A 16713-nucleotide genomic window follows, 5' to 3' on the forward strand; every position below is an offset into this window, starting at 1 on the left:
GTTGCAGTTGTTGGTGTGAACGGGCTGACAGGTTGGTTCTGGACGCTGCTGCTGCCAGTGTTTAAGGCTCTGAAAACGTTTTGAGGAGAGATCTTCTGAGCTAACTTCACTGAGCTCGACAGGATTGAGTTAAAGGGATTGATCTTTGACTTACTGACTTGTTTGCAAAATTTCTGCTTGGTTAAAAACTTCCAAGTAGCTTTAGTGTCCCTTTCAGATGCTGAACTGATACTTCGGCCAATGCGCGTCGTCTGCTTTAAGACAGGATTCAGCAAGAATCTTGCAGAGCAAGAGCTGTTCCGTGCTCCCAGTCTTTCTGGTGAAGCAAGCACTGCTACTGAGATTGAGTTCTGCTTTGAAAAGGGAGTCAATGACCCCTGTAAGTCCTCAGTGCCTGCAAATGCTGCTTGTAAGAAGAGCTCGTTGTGGTAATCAAGTGAATACTCCTCAGATGCAAACAGTTAGCAGCATGATTGGTGCTTCACTGAAATTTAGATTTTTTTTTTTGGACTGTAGTCCTTTAGTGGGCAAGTGTTGCGCTAAAAATACTGCCTTCTCTTTTAGTATTTTTTAATTCTTTTTTTTTTTTCAATAACGCAGCACCAACTATCCAGTCTAGAACAGTTTTACAGAGTACACTGCCAGTTCAGAGAGCTTAATGTAAAATGCTGCGTTACCATAAAAGCAGAGTCTCTGAATATCGGGGAAGCTGTTCAGAGTTGCTGTGTAATCAACAGTATGTGCCCAAATTAAATCCTAATTATGACAAGCCGTTTTGTGATCTTCATCTAAGTTGGGAATTCCAATTAAACTGCAGGGGAATCTGATCTTAACCACATCAAGATTCACAACTTTAATTGAAAGAAAAAAATGGAAACTCCCCGCACTCTGATAAAGAAAATGCCTATTTGTTGTCTGGTATATGGAGTAACGGAGAGTGTGGTAACCTCTGCATCCTCTGCTGGAAAGTTTGTCTTCATCATCTCATTCTAGCTGTGCAGCTATGTACATCGGCTGAAATCCCGTTTTACTTACTGCTCAAGGTGCAGCTCCTCCATCCTGGGGCTCGCTGGTTTGAACGAGGCTGGAGGAATTGACAAAATTATCATGGTACTGACTGTTCTATCAGAAGGATCTGTTTGGGGAAGCAGAGTTCGAGTGTTGATCCCTACTAGTCTTACTATATTTAATGTTGTCCAAGTGCTTGTAACAAGACAAATGTTCTATAAAGCACACTTAAATAAACGTCGATGAAAGCACGTCTTATGATCCTCTGCATTTCCATGAGCTATTGAGAGGTGACACAATTGTAATGTCACACCGGGATATTATCTGACAAATTGGGGGAGTTGTTCCGAAGCCAAAAAGATTAAATCATCACGTTCCTTTTAACCTCTCACAAGTTAGTGGTGTTGGCCTGATTTGAACTGGTGGCTGAAAGGTAAGAGACGGTGTAATGATTCCCAGAGTTCTTTTTTTTTAATTGCAGTTTTTCCTTAGTTAATAGCAAAACTATTGCTCTTTGGTGGTGTTCTCCTTGGTCTTAACTAAAACAAAAAACTGCATTAGTCCTCCTTTGCTTCCTCACCACAATTTGTCACAGTTATGGTAACATGCTTTCTGATAGGCTTTTTAATTTGATACTTAAGGCTTTTCAGTAGGAACTATGATTAAATGGGATTTCACTTATCTCAGAGTCAGGAGGATTTGGAAATTATTTTTTTTAAAGTAAAATAATTTAGTTATGTTGGTAGATAGAAAAGCAGCAGTTTGTCTAAGGATGCAGGAATTTTGCAGGCTTTTTTCTCCCCCGCCTCAGAGAAGCTCCTATGACAGATAAATGCAATATTGGATCATCAAGAATATAAATGCCAGTGTTCCTGTGACACTGTTAGTCATTAGACTGGTTAACGCTTATTAAGGTAAAATGTCGGTTTTGGCAAGTTGAGCTGTGTGTTTGTAAATATTTTGGGTCCCAGGTTTATCTAAGTTACTTTTAATACATTCTTCTTTGCCTATGTACTGGCTTTACTGTGGTTGCCTTTACCTGCTTTTTAATGCTTTTGCTCCTAAACCCTCCTCAGGACTCCTCTTACCTTGATTATTTGTGTCACCTTTTGGGGGGGACTTTTTTGTGTATGGGTTTTGGTATCTTCTTTTGCTTGTTTGTTTGCTTCTTTGGGTTTTTTTGTTCACTTTCTCTGGTTCTGGCTAGTTTTTTCTGTATTTCTTTTTCATTCCATCTTGAAAAGTTTAGGAAAGCTCATTAGTTGTTCTTTCTTCAGCTCAACAGCTCAGTGCATCTGCCTTCTTGTATTGCAGCTTTAGAGAGGATACTTGCTGTTCAAAGCAGCAGGTACAGTGCCCTTTTTTCCTCTTTGGTTGAGAGGCTTATACAGATATTCTGAGAACAAGACAAAAGAGTTTTTAAATTTTATTTGTCTTGTGGTTTTTTTCTGTCTCCTAGTACTGCAGAAATGCAATTTGTATTCAGGCAACAGGCTCCAAGAGATCCAGCTAACCTGGTTGCACATTTGTACTCTGCGTGCAATTAGCATGAGACTGTACGTGTAGTGGGGTGTTACAGAAGCGGCAAAAGGTGGGGCAGGGTCTGTGTAGTTCATATGATCACACAATTCCAGGAGTATTAGGAAGATACAACCGTATCTGCCAGTTAATTAAAGCCTGAATTTGGGCAGCAGTGTCTCTGATGTTTACAGAGTGTTCTTGCAATAGAATTTGTTTTAGAAGGCTCCAGAAGTCTGTTTTGAAGATGACAAGAAAGTGAACTTCACAAAACATTGCTTTTAAAAATATATATATATTTGTGTCTGTGTGTGTGTGTGCATGTATGTTTAAGGAAACGCTGACCTTCCCACCAGCCTCCTGAATCTAACCTATTGCAGGATTCTTTCCTCTGAGATTGAGCTTGCTGTAGATTCTTAATGAGAAAATGAATCCTAATGAATCAAGACTAATTTAACTTCTCTAAAATTATTTTTATTTTAACAGAGCTATCTGAAATTGAACCCAACATCTTTCTTCGGCCTTTCCTGGAAGTAATCCGTTCTGAAGACACTACAGGCCCCATAACTGGATTGGCCCTTACCTCCGTGAATAAGTTCCTCTCATATGCACTAATAGGTATGTTATGTGGCTTCCTGGGATTTACCAAAACGCCAGCCAAACGTATCTCCTTGAGACGTGTCTTTGGCCAGGATACATGCTTGGGGTTTTAATGAGGAGATTGGGGAAATAAGAGAATTGTCGTTAATGCTGGGACAACAGGCATCTGCAGTTTGTTAATATTGTACCTCCTGGTCGTTTGTGGCACTCGAGCACTGGCTGCAAACGGAGCCAGAGCTTCCAGTCTGCCCTGGCTGCTGCCCGTGCTTACGGCCGCTGCCCAGCTGTGGTGATTACTGGCTGCTCTTTAATGCAATCCTGAGCAGAAGGGCCTGAGAGGGGAGAATACCAGCTTGGATTACAACATTGTAATATGGAGAAACACAGTAGGATTTTATTTAGTTTGGTGGACTAATATTTCTGCGCTAGAGCAGTGATGTTTTTTTTGCCCGGTCCCAGACCCTGGCGTGCCAGAACTCTTCACTTGTCACAGTTGTCGTGGCAGAGACAGTTTTGCCGCCACCCAGACTTTCAAATGTGCGCATTCTCCTTTATGTTTGTGAAAGACTGATAATGTGCATGTGGTCAGTTCCCATGGCTCAGCTGGCTTGTAGTAACTCATTAGCTGGCTTTCTGTCTGCCTTCAGTGTGTCATCCTGTTGTTAGTGGTCCTTCATTATTCTACGTAAATTCTATTAGTAGTTTCTGATCATACCTGAACTACAAAACTTGTTATCTGTGTTTGTTTATAAATGGTCTTACTTGGAGAAAACTATTTTACCTATCTTCCTCCCCACTAAGTTCGTATTTCTTGGGTTTTTTCCTCACGTTTTAAGTGAACACTGTTCAATTTTTAGCATTAAGTATTTTGTTCTTCAGAGTTGGCATGAGGAAAGTTAGTGAAAGAAAGGGCTTGATGTAGATGCAGAGCACTTTTGTAGGCAAGACCCAACATTAAATTTAATGTATCAAGACATCAATTGGTGAGCAGTACTGGATGTAATTAAGTGGCAAAAAAAGTAACTAAAATGACTCAGTATTGATGTCACTTCACAAAGAAATCTTAATAAATCAGCCTGTAAAATGTGTCCCTCTGAAGGACTAAGCAATAATGCAAAACATATTTGTTTCAACATAGACTGAGGGATAGACTCTTCTCCTGGGCTTTTTTGGTCTGTGTGGGGTCAGAACATCAGGCCGATATCACACGTCCCAGCAAATGTCAGCACAGGCACCTGACTACAAATACTTGATTTGAGGCAGAAACGGGAAAAAATGTGGTTACGGGTTTGTAGCCTTCCTTTAGCCGCTTGTTATTTAGGATATTAATGAGGTCACTCCGGCAAGGGCACATCCCTGTCACTGTTGGTGAGAGTGTATCTTTGTAGTAGGCGGTGGCAAAGACCCTCTGCTTGGCTTTCGTGGTGGAGCAGAATGGGTAATCTAAGATCTCTGTTGCTGCTTCAGGTGACATTCACAGCGGCCTTGTCCTTTGTGCTGCACCAGATACCAGCGAGGCTGGGATTAGTGGTGCTGACTGAACATCTGGCTAGGGTTGTGTTGTCACATTAAAGCTTTGTGGTTGCATATTTCTCTCTGTAATATAAGGCAGGCTAAAGGCTGTTTGCCTGAAGATAGGAGAAGCTAGTATCTTGCCTGAATACGTGAATCTGTGTCAAACGTCACAGAAGAAGGAAGGCAGGCCTCTGGCATAACCACAGTGGGGAATTTCGGTGTGGCTGGTATTTATGGTGCATTTTGGGGCCTGCGTAACTGACAGGTGAAACCAGCACTTTTTCCAAAAGCGACGTTGGCTGCATCTGTTCTGTGAGTGGACACGCTGCATTAAAAACCAGTGGGCAGTGAAAGGGCCAAACTTCTCTGATAATTATCTTTGTTTAAAATTACTTTCTTTTCCTATTTCCAAGGCATTTAATTGCTAATCCTCATGCCGTCTCACTGTTTTTCTTAGTTTGTCACGTGTCAGCAGGTGGCTGGCTATCTGTCTAATTCTCATGCCAGTATTGCTGAGGGATATGTTTTAAAACCAGTTAGAAAAGAATAATTCTTGAATAGCCCATAAGATTTCTGATCCCTAGTGGTCCAAATTACAAAAATCTGTTCTGAGATTGTTGGTTGCAGCAGTTTGCTGATGTTACATAGCATGCAATCACATCTCAGTCAGATGAAATGACTTTATACATGCCATGAGTGTGTTTAAGTAGGAATATTAACCTTAAAGAGATTATCCTCTGCTCTGAAGTAAGCACTACTGTTTCAAGAGTTACGGTCGATAAACTACATAGTAATTTTTAATGCGCAAGAAAACTGCACAACAATACTAAACTGTTGATTTTTATCCCTCAGATTAGTTACTTCCTTACTCAGCAGTTTTTCACTAGCTGGCTGTCAGCCTTTTTGATGAGCTCAAACAGTAGCTGTAGGAAGACTAGTAGCTGAATTTCAGAACTGTATTTTTTGTATTTTCCTCAGAAGCGGTATGTGCTCTTTTTATTTATCAGAGTGTGTCCACAGCAGCTTCTGGCTCCATTTCTAAAGTTAACTTTCCCTGGTGTTCCTGAAAACTTCGTTATCTGTGAGTAGCTGTTGCTCAGCTTCCAGAAAGAGGATTTGCTGTTTGGGGAGTTTAAAGCTTGTTCTCACCTCCACTTTCTCTGTCTCCTTGGTGATTTATTTTAGTTCCATTAAAGGTGTTACTGAGCAGGCTTCTGGCTTTCCTGGATTTCCCTGGTGGTTGAGAGCCTGGATTTTCTTTTTTCTGCTTATTCTTTTGCCTACCTTTTGTGAGAGTACACGCCATATGAAATGTGTACGTCTAGATGGAGTCTCCAGACCTTTGCATTGTAGGTGGCAGTTTTCAAACTGATATTTTGCTTCATAGAAACTTATTTTTGTTAGTGATTCTGAGCAGGCATTGACATGTCTTTCTGTACTGTTTTCTCACAGGGGAACAAAGAAGCGGGTTGATCTTTTCTGTATCTGTAGAAGTATCTGTGCTTTTAATTGAACTCAAGAGGCTTTATAAATTGACCTGAATTTGTAGAGCTGTTCCAGGGAGCCAGGACTGAAGTAGTGAGGCGTGATGTGTGTTGGGAGAGAGGTGTGTTTATTAGTGTTGAAGGTAGGCACTAGAACAGCAAAGCAATAGTCGTAGATATGTTAAAGAAGCATACACGCAACTTGCTTGCATTTCCTTTTCGCAGACTCTTTATCCATAACTATGGCTTAATGTATCCCTGTCCTGGTTTCATCTGGGAGAGAGTTAATTTTCTTCCTAGTAGCTGCTGCAGTGCTGTGTTTTGGATTTAGTATGAGAATGGATTTAGTGTAAGCCTGGAGCAACCTACATGTGCTGGAAGAGGCAACAGTGAAGTGAATCTGTGTATTCTGCCTGTGGGAGCCTTTTCTGCAGCAAGTGGCTTTTTCCTCTTGATGCCTGCTGAGCTGCTTTCCACTGTGGTTGTTGAGGTTGGTTAACAGCAACGCTAAGGGTTGATGCTGACATTGTAACACCACTGACCTTTGCCTGATTTCATTGAGGCAATTTAGTATGATCCTACATCACCGTTGGTGGGTTAAGCTATTCTTTCCATTTGTAGATAAGAGTGCGTGGGGCAGGAACATATGGCTGATTTTATTGCCTCAATGACGTGAAGGGTGATGGCTTCTAACTAGATTTTAAACCGTTACTGAAGGTACACAGAGAACTGCCTCTGACAGCCAGGCCTCCTGTCTAATGCTCCCCAGTATCAGAGTTGGGTATCCCATCGAGTGCTGCTGCTGAAGCAGGTGAAAAATGACCGATTGGTCTTAGAACACTCCTGGATAGCTCAATGGGGTTTGACTAGCAAACCAGGAGAGGAACCAGAACTCACTCTGAACTGCGCAAGATTTTTGCGTGTGTGAGAGAGAACTATGTTGAAAGTAGGCAGGCTCAGCTCTTAACAGGGTTGTGTAAGAGAGAGCAAAAGTGAAGTGCTGTTCCTACGCAGATTTATGGGATTCTGAAGTAAACAGAGAAAACCCTTTCGGGTTTATGCAACTATGAGAAGTTTATCCTGCAGCCCCTCAGAGTCACCACTGTAAGGGCAGCTTGCTTTAATGCCTGGGGCTTAGCCCCCACTAGGTGTGAACACAACTGGACTCAAAGAGGGAGTCTGCAAAGCTTCCTCCCCACAAGTATACAAGATTCCTCTGTCAGCCTTGTTCTTGCTGGAGTCTGAGAGGCCCTATTGCCAATTAATGAGGTATTAACTAGTGTTTAGGTTGTCTCTTTTCTTTCCTAGTGACTGTTTAGGTAAGAGGGTAACAAGATTCTTGCCCAGTACTGTATTGTTTAAGTGAGAATGAAATCAAAGCCGGGGGCAGCTTTTCTGAAGCCACCGTAACGTGACACAAGATAGGGTTACTAGCAACAATCTCGTCCTAAGCATTCTCTCAACTGCACCGTTGTTTGCAGCTACAAAAGACAGAAAATGGAGAGAAGGACCCTCGATGAATGATTGAAGCGGGAGGCCTGCAACTTGGATATCTAAACTGCAGTTCCGTCTGTCTCCTGTTCTCTCTGGGGAAAGCTACTGGTCCATTCCTTCCCCAGCTCCTATTCCTTGGGAGGGGTGTAGAACAAGAGACAATTTTTCCTTCTCAATCTAGTGGAACCCGTTTGCATTTTCTCCTCATAGGAGTAAATTTGAGGTTCCCTAGGTTTAAGAGCTTTTTTCCTCTTCGTTCCCGAGGAGGAACTGAATGCATTTAACAGCTGATTGTACTATGTTGTAGGGAGCAGGACACAGTCTTACAAATTAACATCTGATACAGAGCGAGTAACAACTGAATTGGAATTCCTTTCTTTGTTAAGTTACATCTTTTTGCAAATGTAAACAGACTCTTGATAAAGTTTTTCTGAAAGCTCTCACTTCTAAAAACTTTCTGGGAGGTGAGTTTTGCTCTTGTAGGGTCAACTCACTCAGACTCACAGGAATGAAGGAGGCAGATGGCGTCAAAGTATCTCTGTGTAGATGTCTCCCCACAGAGGTGGTAGGCTGTAGGTGACCTTTCCCTGTCATATATTTTTATTTTGTTACTCAGATCCCAGCCATGAGGGCACAGCGGAGGGGATGGAGAACATGGCAGATGCTGTCACTCATGCCCGATTTGTGGGGACGGATCATGCGAGCGATGAGGTTGTCTTGATGAAAATCCTACAGGTAAGTGGAAAGAAATGGTAATTACCATAATGGTTGCTGCCCGTTGTGGAACATATCCTGTTACATGGAGATGAAGAGGAGGGAGCAATGTTTTGACTCTGTAGGAGCTTAGTGACAGACTGTATTTTTAAACAGATGGCTCATGTACCTGTGGTAAAAGCTTTTCCAAATGAAAATAATTAAAAGCTTAAATGAAATGATTTTTAAGTTAAGGGCTTGATAATGTGGATCCTGTCTTGTGCATGTTCTTTCTTATTGAGGGGTAAATTAAGCATATGGAGCTCTCAGACTTACTTGTAAGAAAAATTCTCTGTAGAGACAAACCTATGAACTAAACACCTCTTCAGTCCCTGTACCTTTGAGCAAGTAGCTAGTTACTGAATGAATATTGGGTAGCATGCAATATATTGGACCTCTTTTAGAAGTGAATTGGGAAATCATTCTTGTCTCCTATCTGTCGTTTCTTGAGCGGAGCATTCAGTCTGTTACGACTCCTGGAAAACCCTTAGGTTTTCTGCTCAATGGCAGTCCTTCCTGAGGAGGCCAGCCTTCTCGTGAAAATCCATGCAGCTGTCATTGTACTGTGGGTCATGTGTGCACCGTTCTTTGCAGGTTTTGAGGACCTTGCTGCTCACCCCAGTGGGAGCCCACCTCACCAATGAATCCGTGTGCGAGATCATGCAGTCCTGTTTCCGCATATGCTTTGAAATGAGACTCAGCGGTGGGTTTGTTCATACTTCTGAAGTTAAGAAACGGTCGGGTTTCCTCGGCGTTAACTAGTCCTGTTGTAGAACCTGCAGCCGTGGAAAGCTGCCGAGCTGTATATTTTTGTGTCTTTGTACAACTTCATGGAAGATGCGTTGGGGGAGCTCTGTGCAGCTTTTGACCGCTGTGTTTCCCCAGCTTTGTGGCGCCACCTTGTGATAATACGCCCATTTGCAGCAATGCGGTGTTGGAGGTGGTTTTAATAAATTTGCAGTAATCTCTGTAAACAAGGCTCGGAGGGGTGTCTGCTTGAAGAAGCCTCTTGATAATATCACACTGAGTAATGACACCTGTGTTATTTGTTTTTGTCTTCGCAGAGTTATTGAGAAAATCTGCAGAGCACACTCTGGTCGACATGGTGCAGCTGCTCTTCACAAGGTAAACCTGCTTGTATTTGCCTCAGCATTGCTGAGATGGCCCTCTAAGGACAGAAAGATTCCACAGTTCCACTTAAGGGCCCTCAGAAAAATCATCCAAAATGGTCATTATTTAGAGGTGGAAGGAGATGAAGGATTTGGCACTTTTCTCTTGGGCTGACCCTGTCAGACTGCAGGGAGACAGAGGTAGGGAAGGTTGCCTGGTTTAAGGTGTCCTTTGAGGAGAGATGGACAGCCAAGTAATGAAGAGCTTTAGGATAGGGAACCAGTTTGAGGACAGAGAAAGCAAACTTAAAAAAAAAAAAAACACAAAAATTTTTGAAAAGTGCTCTAAAAATATAGCTCTTCTCAGGAGAGAGAATAGAAATGGTGTTGAATAGCCACATGTTGATTTCAAGCGGAGAGATTTGACCTCACATATCAAAGATAATTTTAAACTCTTGAGATCATATGTCTTGCACAAATGTTCTGCCCTTTTCAGTGCCCTTCAGGTAATTAAGATTACTTCTTTTAAACTCAAGTGAGTTAGTTAACTTCAAAACTGTTCCTCCAAACAGCAGAGTAATCATAGACTTTCTCTGGATGTTGTGAAAAGGAAATGTGCAGATATAGAAATGCTTTTCATAGGAAGGGAATGTAGTAAAAGTGACAGCCTGTAAACACAGCTCTCGTAATATTTTTTTTCCATTGTCACACTCAGTTCCAGTGGGATCTCAGGCTTTTTTTTTTTTCTCTGTGCACCCCATGTCATGCAGTGCACTGGATGAAGTAGGACAGAGTCAGAATCAAACTCTCTGAAGAGAGGAGACCTCATTACTTTTTCTCCAAATGCATATGTGAATTTTACTTGGTGCTTATTCATTACTTATTGTCTATCCTCTCCTCTGCCCTTCTTGATAAAGCTTGGAGGCACCACCACCATCTGTGCCTGTGGACATTGTGTTAGATAAGCAAAGCAAAGAAAGCAACTGCAGGGGTGGTTTGGCCATCTTGCTTTCCAGAAAAAGCAACAGCCAAAGCTGTGCTGCAAGGCTTTTTTCCCTTCAGCAAGCCAAGATAGAACTGTAGTAAAGGAACAGAAGGGAGAGCAGAGTGTGTGGGGCTGTAGAGCTGTACACGTTTGTCATTTGCTGGCACAGACGAGAACAATCCACCTCATTTACTTCTGAGACAGGGACTGTGTGGCGCAAAGCATTCAGCTTAAACTTAGATCCACTGTGCACCATCGTTGTGTTTATGTGATGCAGAATAGAGGATAACCACTGGGGTTTCTATGAAGCTAATGAAGGTTGCTGTGACTAGTGATATCATGGACGTTGCTAGAGTCTTGGCACAGACAGCATTCTTGCCTGCAGCTGTTTTTAGCAGCATCAAAGAAACCTGTTTTGAACCCATCTAGTTAGTCAACTGCTGAAAACATACACTGAAGGAAAAGAAACTGTGTTTACCTGACCATTAACAGTGAAAATTAATATGCCATGAGCAGCAATAGCATGCAAAGCACTTCTCATCTGTACTTTGGGTGTTTTTTTCCTCAGCAGATTTTGGTAGGGACCGAAACTAAGAGAGTCTCTTTTTGACGAAGAAGGCCAGTCTGTCTTTTTTTTCCCACCTTCTTGTTAATCCAGTAAAGCTTATGTATCTTAGCTTGTTCTTTGTCTTTCAGATTGCCTCAGTTTAAAGAAGAGCCTAAAAGCTACATGGGAGCGAACATGAAGAAGGTAAGACTGAGCACTGTGGTGGCTGTTCTGCTCTTGTCTCGGGCTTGTGCTCATCTCTATATTGTTTGTTTTCACACTTGTGTTTCTTCATTCCTACAAGTCCCTAGTTCACTGAAAAAGCATGTTAGCATGTTTAGCACATAAACTGACATAGCTTCATTAATTTTGTGAGATTAAGCCCACACAGTCCCGTAGTTAATCTTGTTAATGATACTGCTGCCTAAGTGAGTCCTTCTGGATTCTGGGAACAGCCATCAGCTGCTGTGGGCTAGAGAACCTCAGCAAGTTATAGGACCTGATGGTGATGTTGTCTGATAATTTGCTGTGTTCCGCTCTCTCTCCAGCTTCTTTCTGATATTTCTTCGTTTGCAACAGGTCTGATACTGAACTCTCGGGATGTATTTGTCCAGTTCTTGTCATGTAGAAAGGAAACTTTTTGAGGCTGGTGAAACAGCATGAAAGCATTATGAAATTGGGCTATTACAGAAAAAGCTTTGGTGGCTTCTAGAAGGAGCAGCATTCTGTAGTGAAACCTTAGTTTACAGGGGCAATACCATCTCTACTAGCAGCCAAATCAAAGTAGACTATTCTTTTTCTTCCTTTCTCTAAATGCATGATTTTCTGAGAGTGGAAGGTCCAGGTCTGTTCAACACTGCCACCTCTGCGCAGTGATGTTTTTAGCAGCTGGATTCAGTAGGGCAAATACTATAAGTGTGACCTTACATGATTATTAATGGAATAATTTCTTAGGTGGAGGGAGGTCCGTTTGAGGAACCCCGTATATCCTTCTATACAAATATATTCTTTACATGTCTTATAAAGAATGTCAGTAAAGATACAGGATTTTACTGTTGAGAGTTGAGAGCAACAGGATGGGAAGAAGAGCGCTAGAGAAGAAATTATCACCTTTGAACTTAACACTGAAATACTGTTTATAGCGCTGTGATTTCCATCTGTTTTTATTTTTAATGAGTTAAGTGGCAACATTGAGTAAATGTAAATTTTAGAGCCAGCATAGCAGTGTTTTGAGAGACTGAATATTAACTTGTGGGAATCTGAAACTGCCTTGAGGCTTTACTTCTTGCATAGTAACCTAGTGACTGCTTGTTTCCTTTGCTGTGGGAGAGGTGGCAAGATTTGTGATGATGGTAGGCTGGCCTGAGGAAAGCTAAAAGAGATCGGGCTCACGTACTGCCGGTATCAGAATTTGGCACAGTCTGTGTACAGAAGGTGTAAAGTGAAGGTGAATTTGAATTTAGGAAGGCTACCCTTACTGAGCGATGGCTGCTCCCAGCTCAGTTAAGTGATGCTCTGTCTTGTGTTTGGTCTGTGCAGTTCCCTTGTGCTGTCTCTTCGCTGTGCATGCCAGGAGTCTGCCCTGCAGACTTGCGCTCTGCCAGGTTGTTCTTCTCTTTAGGTTTATTTTGCTTTGTTTAAATCACGTGTTTGCCTATCTTTCACAGATCTCTTCCTGTCTCCTGAACAAACTGGAGCTAAGTAGTGGGGAACAGCCCAAAGCCCTGAACCAATTAGAGAGGGTATTGTTCTTTAAGAACCTGAAGGTCTCTCTCTCCCTTCTCCCTTTTTACCTTATTCCCCTCCTCCTTCTCTTGTAAACACCCCCTGAGAGATAGTTGTGTGCAGCAAGTCGCCCTCCACTCCTTTGACACAGCATGGCTTTTGGGGACAGTGCATGCCGCGGTTGCTTTGCAGTGTTGTGGCTGCAGCTGGCACAGGGTTGGGAGGGAGAGACCTTGGTCTTTGCAGTGTTCAGTGCCTTGGGGAGTGCCACCAAGTCGCTACGATGGCATCCTCTGAAGGAAGGGAGTGGGAGGGCACGGGCAAGATTTGACTCCTCTGTGAGGGTCAAAAACTGAAGAAAATAAGCATTAAAAAAAAAAAAAAGTAGATGGCTCTCTGAAGGCTCAAACATTGTGTGTTTTAGCTTCTCGTTCTTGGTTATAGATGTAGCAGCATACCTGAGGAGTCCCTTAGCCCAGCACACTTGGAATAGTTTTACTCAAGGTGAATCTCTGAGCTTTGTTACTTGGTACAGGGCCACGGAGTTCAGTGCTCTGTAAAGCTTTTTTGGTGGAGACTGCTGTACATTTTCAACATCTTTAGCCATGTTTCTACTGAAATTAGATATGGTTCCCAGCACATTATTTGCTAATGGAGAATGAGTGGGGCTGAACTGAATTATGAATTGTGTTAGTCCCTGCTAGTGCCCCTAGAAAACACTTCTGAAAAAGTACTGTAGGCCTGCAGATTATTGGGTTTGGACCAATCATAGAAACCTCGAGGAACTAGCTTAGATGAGACTCTTCTCAGTTTTCTGTGTTGTCTCATAAACTTAATGTAGCTATAGTTCTTACCTGTCATTAATGCTATTTGGTCCGAAAGGAGCTGAACATGTAGAGATGCATTTGCCATTCTTTTTTCCTGTGTCTATGGTCAGAATTGTTTGGAAAGGCATTGGCTGGAGACTTGGAGGTTTTTGCAGAATTGCACAGAAGAAAATACTAAGAAATGTTACCCTCTGCGTTAGAAAGTGTGGCTAAATATTGGGTTCTGCGGTGGGAGTCAGGAGGAACCTAAATCTGAATTTTCACGGATTTTGAGTGTGGATTATGTTTATAGTTGCCTAAGATGCATAAATAGGTTTCAAAACTTCATTAGCTCTTGCAGTACAGGCAGGCAGGTAGGTAAGTGAGGTGACTGGACTGCATCGGTGTCTCAAGGACTTGGATCGTGGACTGCGTTCTCTCTGCATGCTTTTGTGTCTTGAACGCTACTTGGTGTGCTGACGGGTTCCATGCTGCATCTAGAATGAGCTCATGTTTTAGTATCGTCACTCTAGTTACTAATCATTGGCCCCTGCCCTTTTCTCTTGAGGCTTACAGTATCTTATGGAAAAACAAACGAGTGCAGGTAAGGTGGCTTGTAGAAAAATGAGATCTCACAGACCCTTTAAAAAGAATCTTGTAGTACTACATTTTTCTTCACCTTCCTAGACTTTAGCTGTAGTTTTATTGTTGAAATCTCATCTATCAAAGGAAGCATTTGCGTCTTTACATTTTTTTTCTTCTACAATTTTGTGTACACATTTCTTTATGCAAAGGTAACTCAGATGAATGTAGTGGAGTCTGTACTGAGTTCCAAGATGAGCAAACAATAGCTCTGCGCTCCCTCTCTTCTCTGATTTCTAAAGAATGCTTTTAAATACTAACTTCAGGTGGTTTTACTGTGAAAGTACAAGCTTAATCTAATCTGAAGGACGTTGATGATTAGCAGACTAATGCAACAATATTATCACTGAACATTGGAGAGAGAAGGAGAATTTTAGGTTATGTTTAAAATTCAGGATATTTTAATGATATATTAAAGGCCATTTAGCTGCAGCATTTAGTCAAGAAAGCAACATCACATTTAAAATTGCAGCCTGTTAACATGCAACCAAACTTTCTAGCAAAATCAGGAAATGTCTTGCTATTCAAGATAAAAAGCATTAGAATTAGTTCCTTAATCAAACTGTGCAAGTTTGTTTTGGGTTTTTTTAAATGGTTTTATACCAGTATAATAAGCAAGAAGTTGTGAGTTTGTTACCTTTTAATTTAATCAAAATACAGAATGAAAGATACTACCTTGCTGTCCTTTGATACATGTATTGTTTTAGAATTCTCAGACTCAGAGTGTGTTTGTTAAAACAACGTATAGCCCCCCTTGACACTGGTGAAACCTTTCCATCAAGCATTTCTGTTTGCTTCTGCAATTTTTTTTAAAGCTATGCAACTGTCATTGTAGTTTGCTTGTAGATGAGAGAGCTGACAATTTTTAGATAAAAGGATTGTGATCCATAAGCACTTTAAAACATTCTGAAATCTACAAAATTTATTTTTAGCTGCATGCATGTCACATAAGTGTTTGTCAGAAACTGTGATTTACGAGGGGGTTCCTGCTGCAAAATTTGGAAGAAATACCAAGGGGCAAAGTAATTCTGAATCTGTTGTTAATTAACAAGCTCAAGGAAACTGTAACATAGCTAAAACTTGGAGATCAGTTGTCAGACAAACAGAATTTGTGGTAAAAAGAAAAGTTACATGAATGGTTTACTGCTCCGGGACATGATGTTTTCACGAGCTTTCTTTAAATGAGGAAAAATTACAAGCCATATACAGTGCATTCAAATTCTAGCTGGGAAAGAGAAAGAGATGAAAAACCAGTAGTTGGAACCTAGAAGAGTAGTAGCTGGAAGAAGACAACTTGCAGAAAAAAGAACAGACTAGAGAATACAGCCGTCTTCTAGACCATTTAAATCTGATGTTAGTGATATAAGAAATAAGGATTATTGTAGCCTGAAATACAACTTAACTGTGATAAATTTACAAAGAATACCAAGTAGGGACTGGTACTGAGACTTGCTGCATGGTTTTCACGTGCAGGGTACCTGTTCAGTAGTTAAATTTTCACCCTAAATTGAAGAGATCTGACAGCATCAGAAAAGCTGACTGCAGCTGCAAACCCACGAGTAAGTGTAATCCTGCGCCGAGACAAACTTACTTTTGAAGGAAGTTGTTTCCAGGCCTGCCGTTACCATTGTCCGTGTGACTAAATATCATGCTCTGGTTCGGAAGCTCTGGAGCATCAGTATGTGCCTGCAATGCTCGCACACTGCAGCAAGTGGCACACAGTCTGCATTGCTCCTGCTGTGGCACTTGTTTACCCAGGGAAGGATCTGTACAAGAACTACAAGTCGGATCCTGGTCAAGAGGGATGTGAAGGGTTACATTAGAATTAGATCAGAAGAGCAGTGATGGCAGAAGGCAGGTGAAAGCAGAGAGCGGTTTGTTTCTAAGCCACTAGGGTGGTGGTATGTGCAATGTGTCCTGCATTGGGAGTGAGTGAAGTGTGGGAGAAACACTTGTTAACGGTGAAAGATAACCTGGAGGAAAGCGAATGTTGGAATTGCTATGAAGATGAAGAGTGAATTGAGGCAAGAGACAAGAGACAGAGCTGCAGAGCGTGGCGTGGGACTGGGTGCTTCATTCTCAGCCTTCATGTAGAGGGAGTGAAATTTTAATTGAACTTCAAACCTGACTAGTACTTGCTTATGTACTCTAATTGGTGCTCTTTAGAAGTCTGGAAATATTGCAAAAAGCAAAGAGATTTGAGATGTGTTTAGAGGTCTAAGAGTATTCTCTATCAGTACCTCTAGTTTTGCATTAGGACAGAGAAGGGGGGCTGCTGTGATAACTGATCTGCTAAGTATATATTACAGCAAAGTAACTGCAGTAAATTATCCCTTAGTTCAGGCGTGGAGTGTTGGCTAATATGTGAATAATGGAGAGTCAGGCTATTTTGCATGATTTTGAGGTGCTGATAAATTTTGTGTGATGTATTTACGTGCTGTTGCCTGACTTTGAGGGTATTGACAGCCTTTGTGGGTTGGCTTGTGCAATCGTTTGTTCTGTGTGTTTTCGCTATACTGATATTTCT

General features: G+C 41.7%; 1 protein-coding gene across 1 annotated transcript in view; it reads left to right on the forward strand.

Annotated features, from left to right (window-relative positions):
* The first annotated feature begins 240 nt into the window (after positions 1-240).
* The window catches only part of GBF1 (golgi brefeldin A resistant guanine nucleotide exchange factor 1), a 48322-nt gene continuing 31849 nt past the window's right edge, over positions 241-16713 (forward strand). Inside the window, exons 1-7 of the mRNA XM_009866307.1 lie at positions 241-379; positions 2995-3144; positions 8236-8354; positions 8967-9075; positions 9437-9497; positions 11163-11217; positions 12681-12779. Of these exons, the coding sequence (XP_009864609.1) occupies positions 241-379; positions 2995-3144; positions 8236-8354; positions 8967-9075; positions 9437-9497; positions 11163-11217; positions 12681-12779 (732 nt within the window). The remainder of the gene's footprint in view (positions 380-2994; positions 3145-8235; positions 8355-8966; positions 9076-9436; positions 9498-11162; positions 11218-12680; positions 12780-16713) is intronic.

Source organism: Apaloderma vittatum, unplaced genomic scaffold (genome assembly GCF_000703405.1).
Source record: "Apaloderma vittatum isolate BGI_N311 unplaced genomic scaffold, ASM70340v1 scaffold18723, whole genome shotgun sequence".
In the NCBI taxonomy this organism is placed as follows: Eukaryota; Metazoa; Chordata; class Aves; order Trogoniformes; family Trogonidae; genus Apaloderma; species Apaloderma vittatum.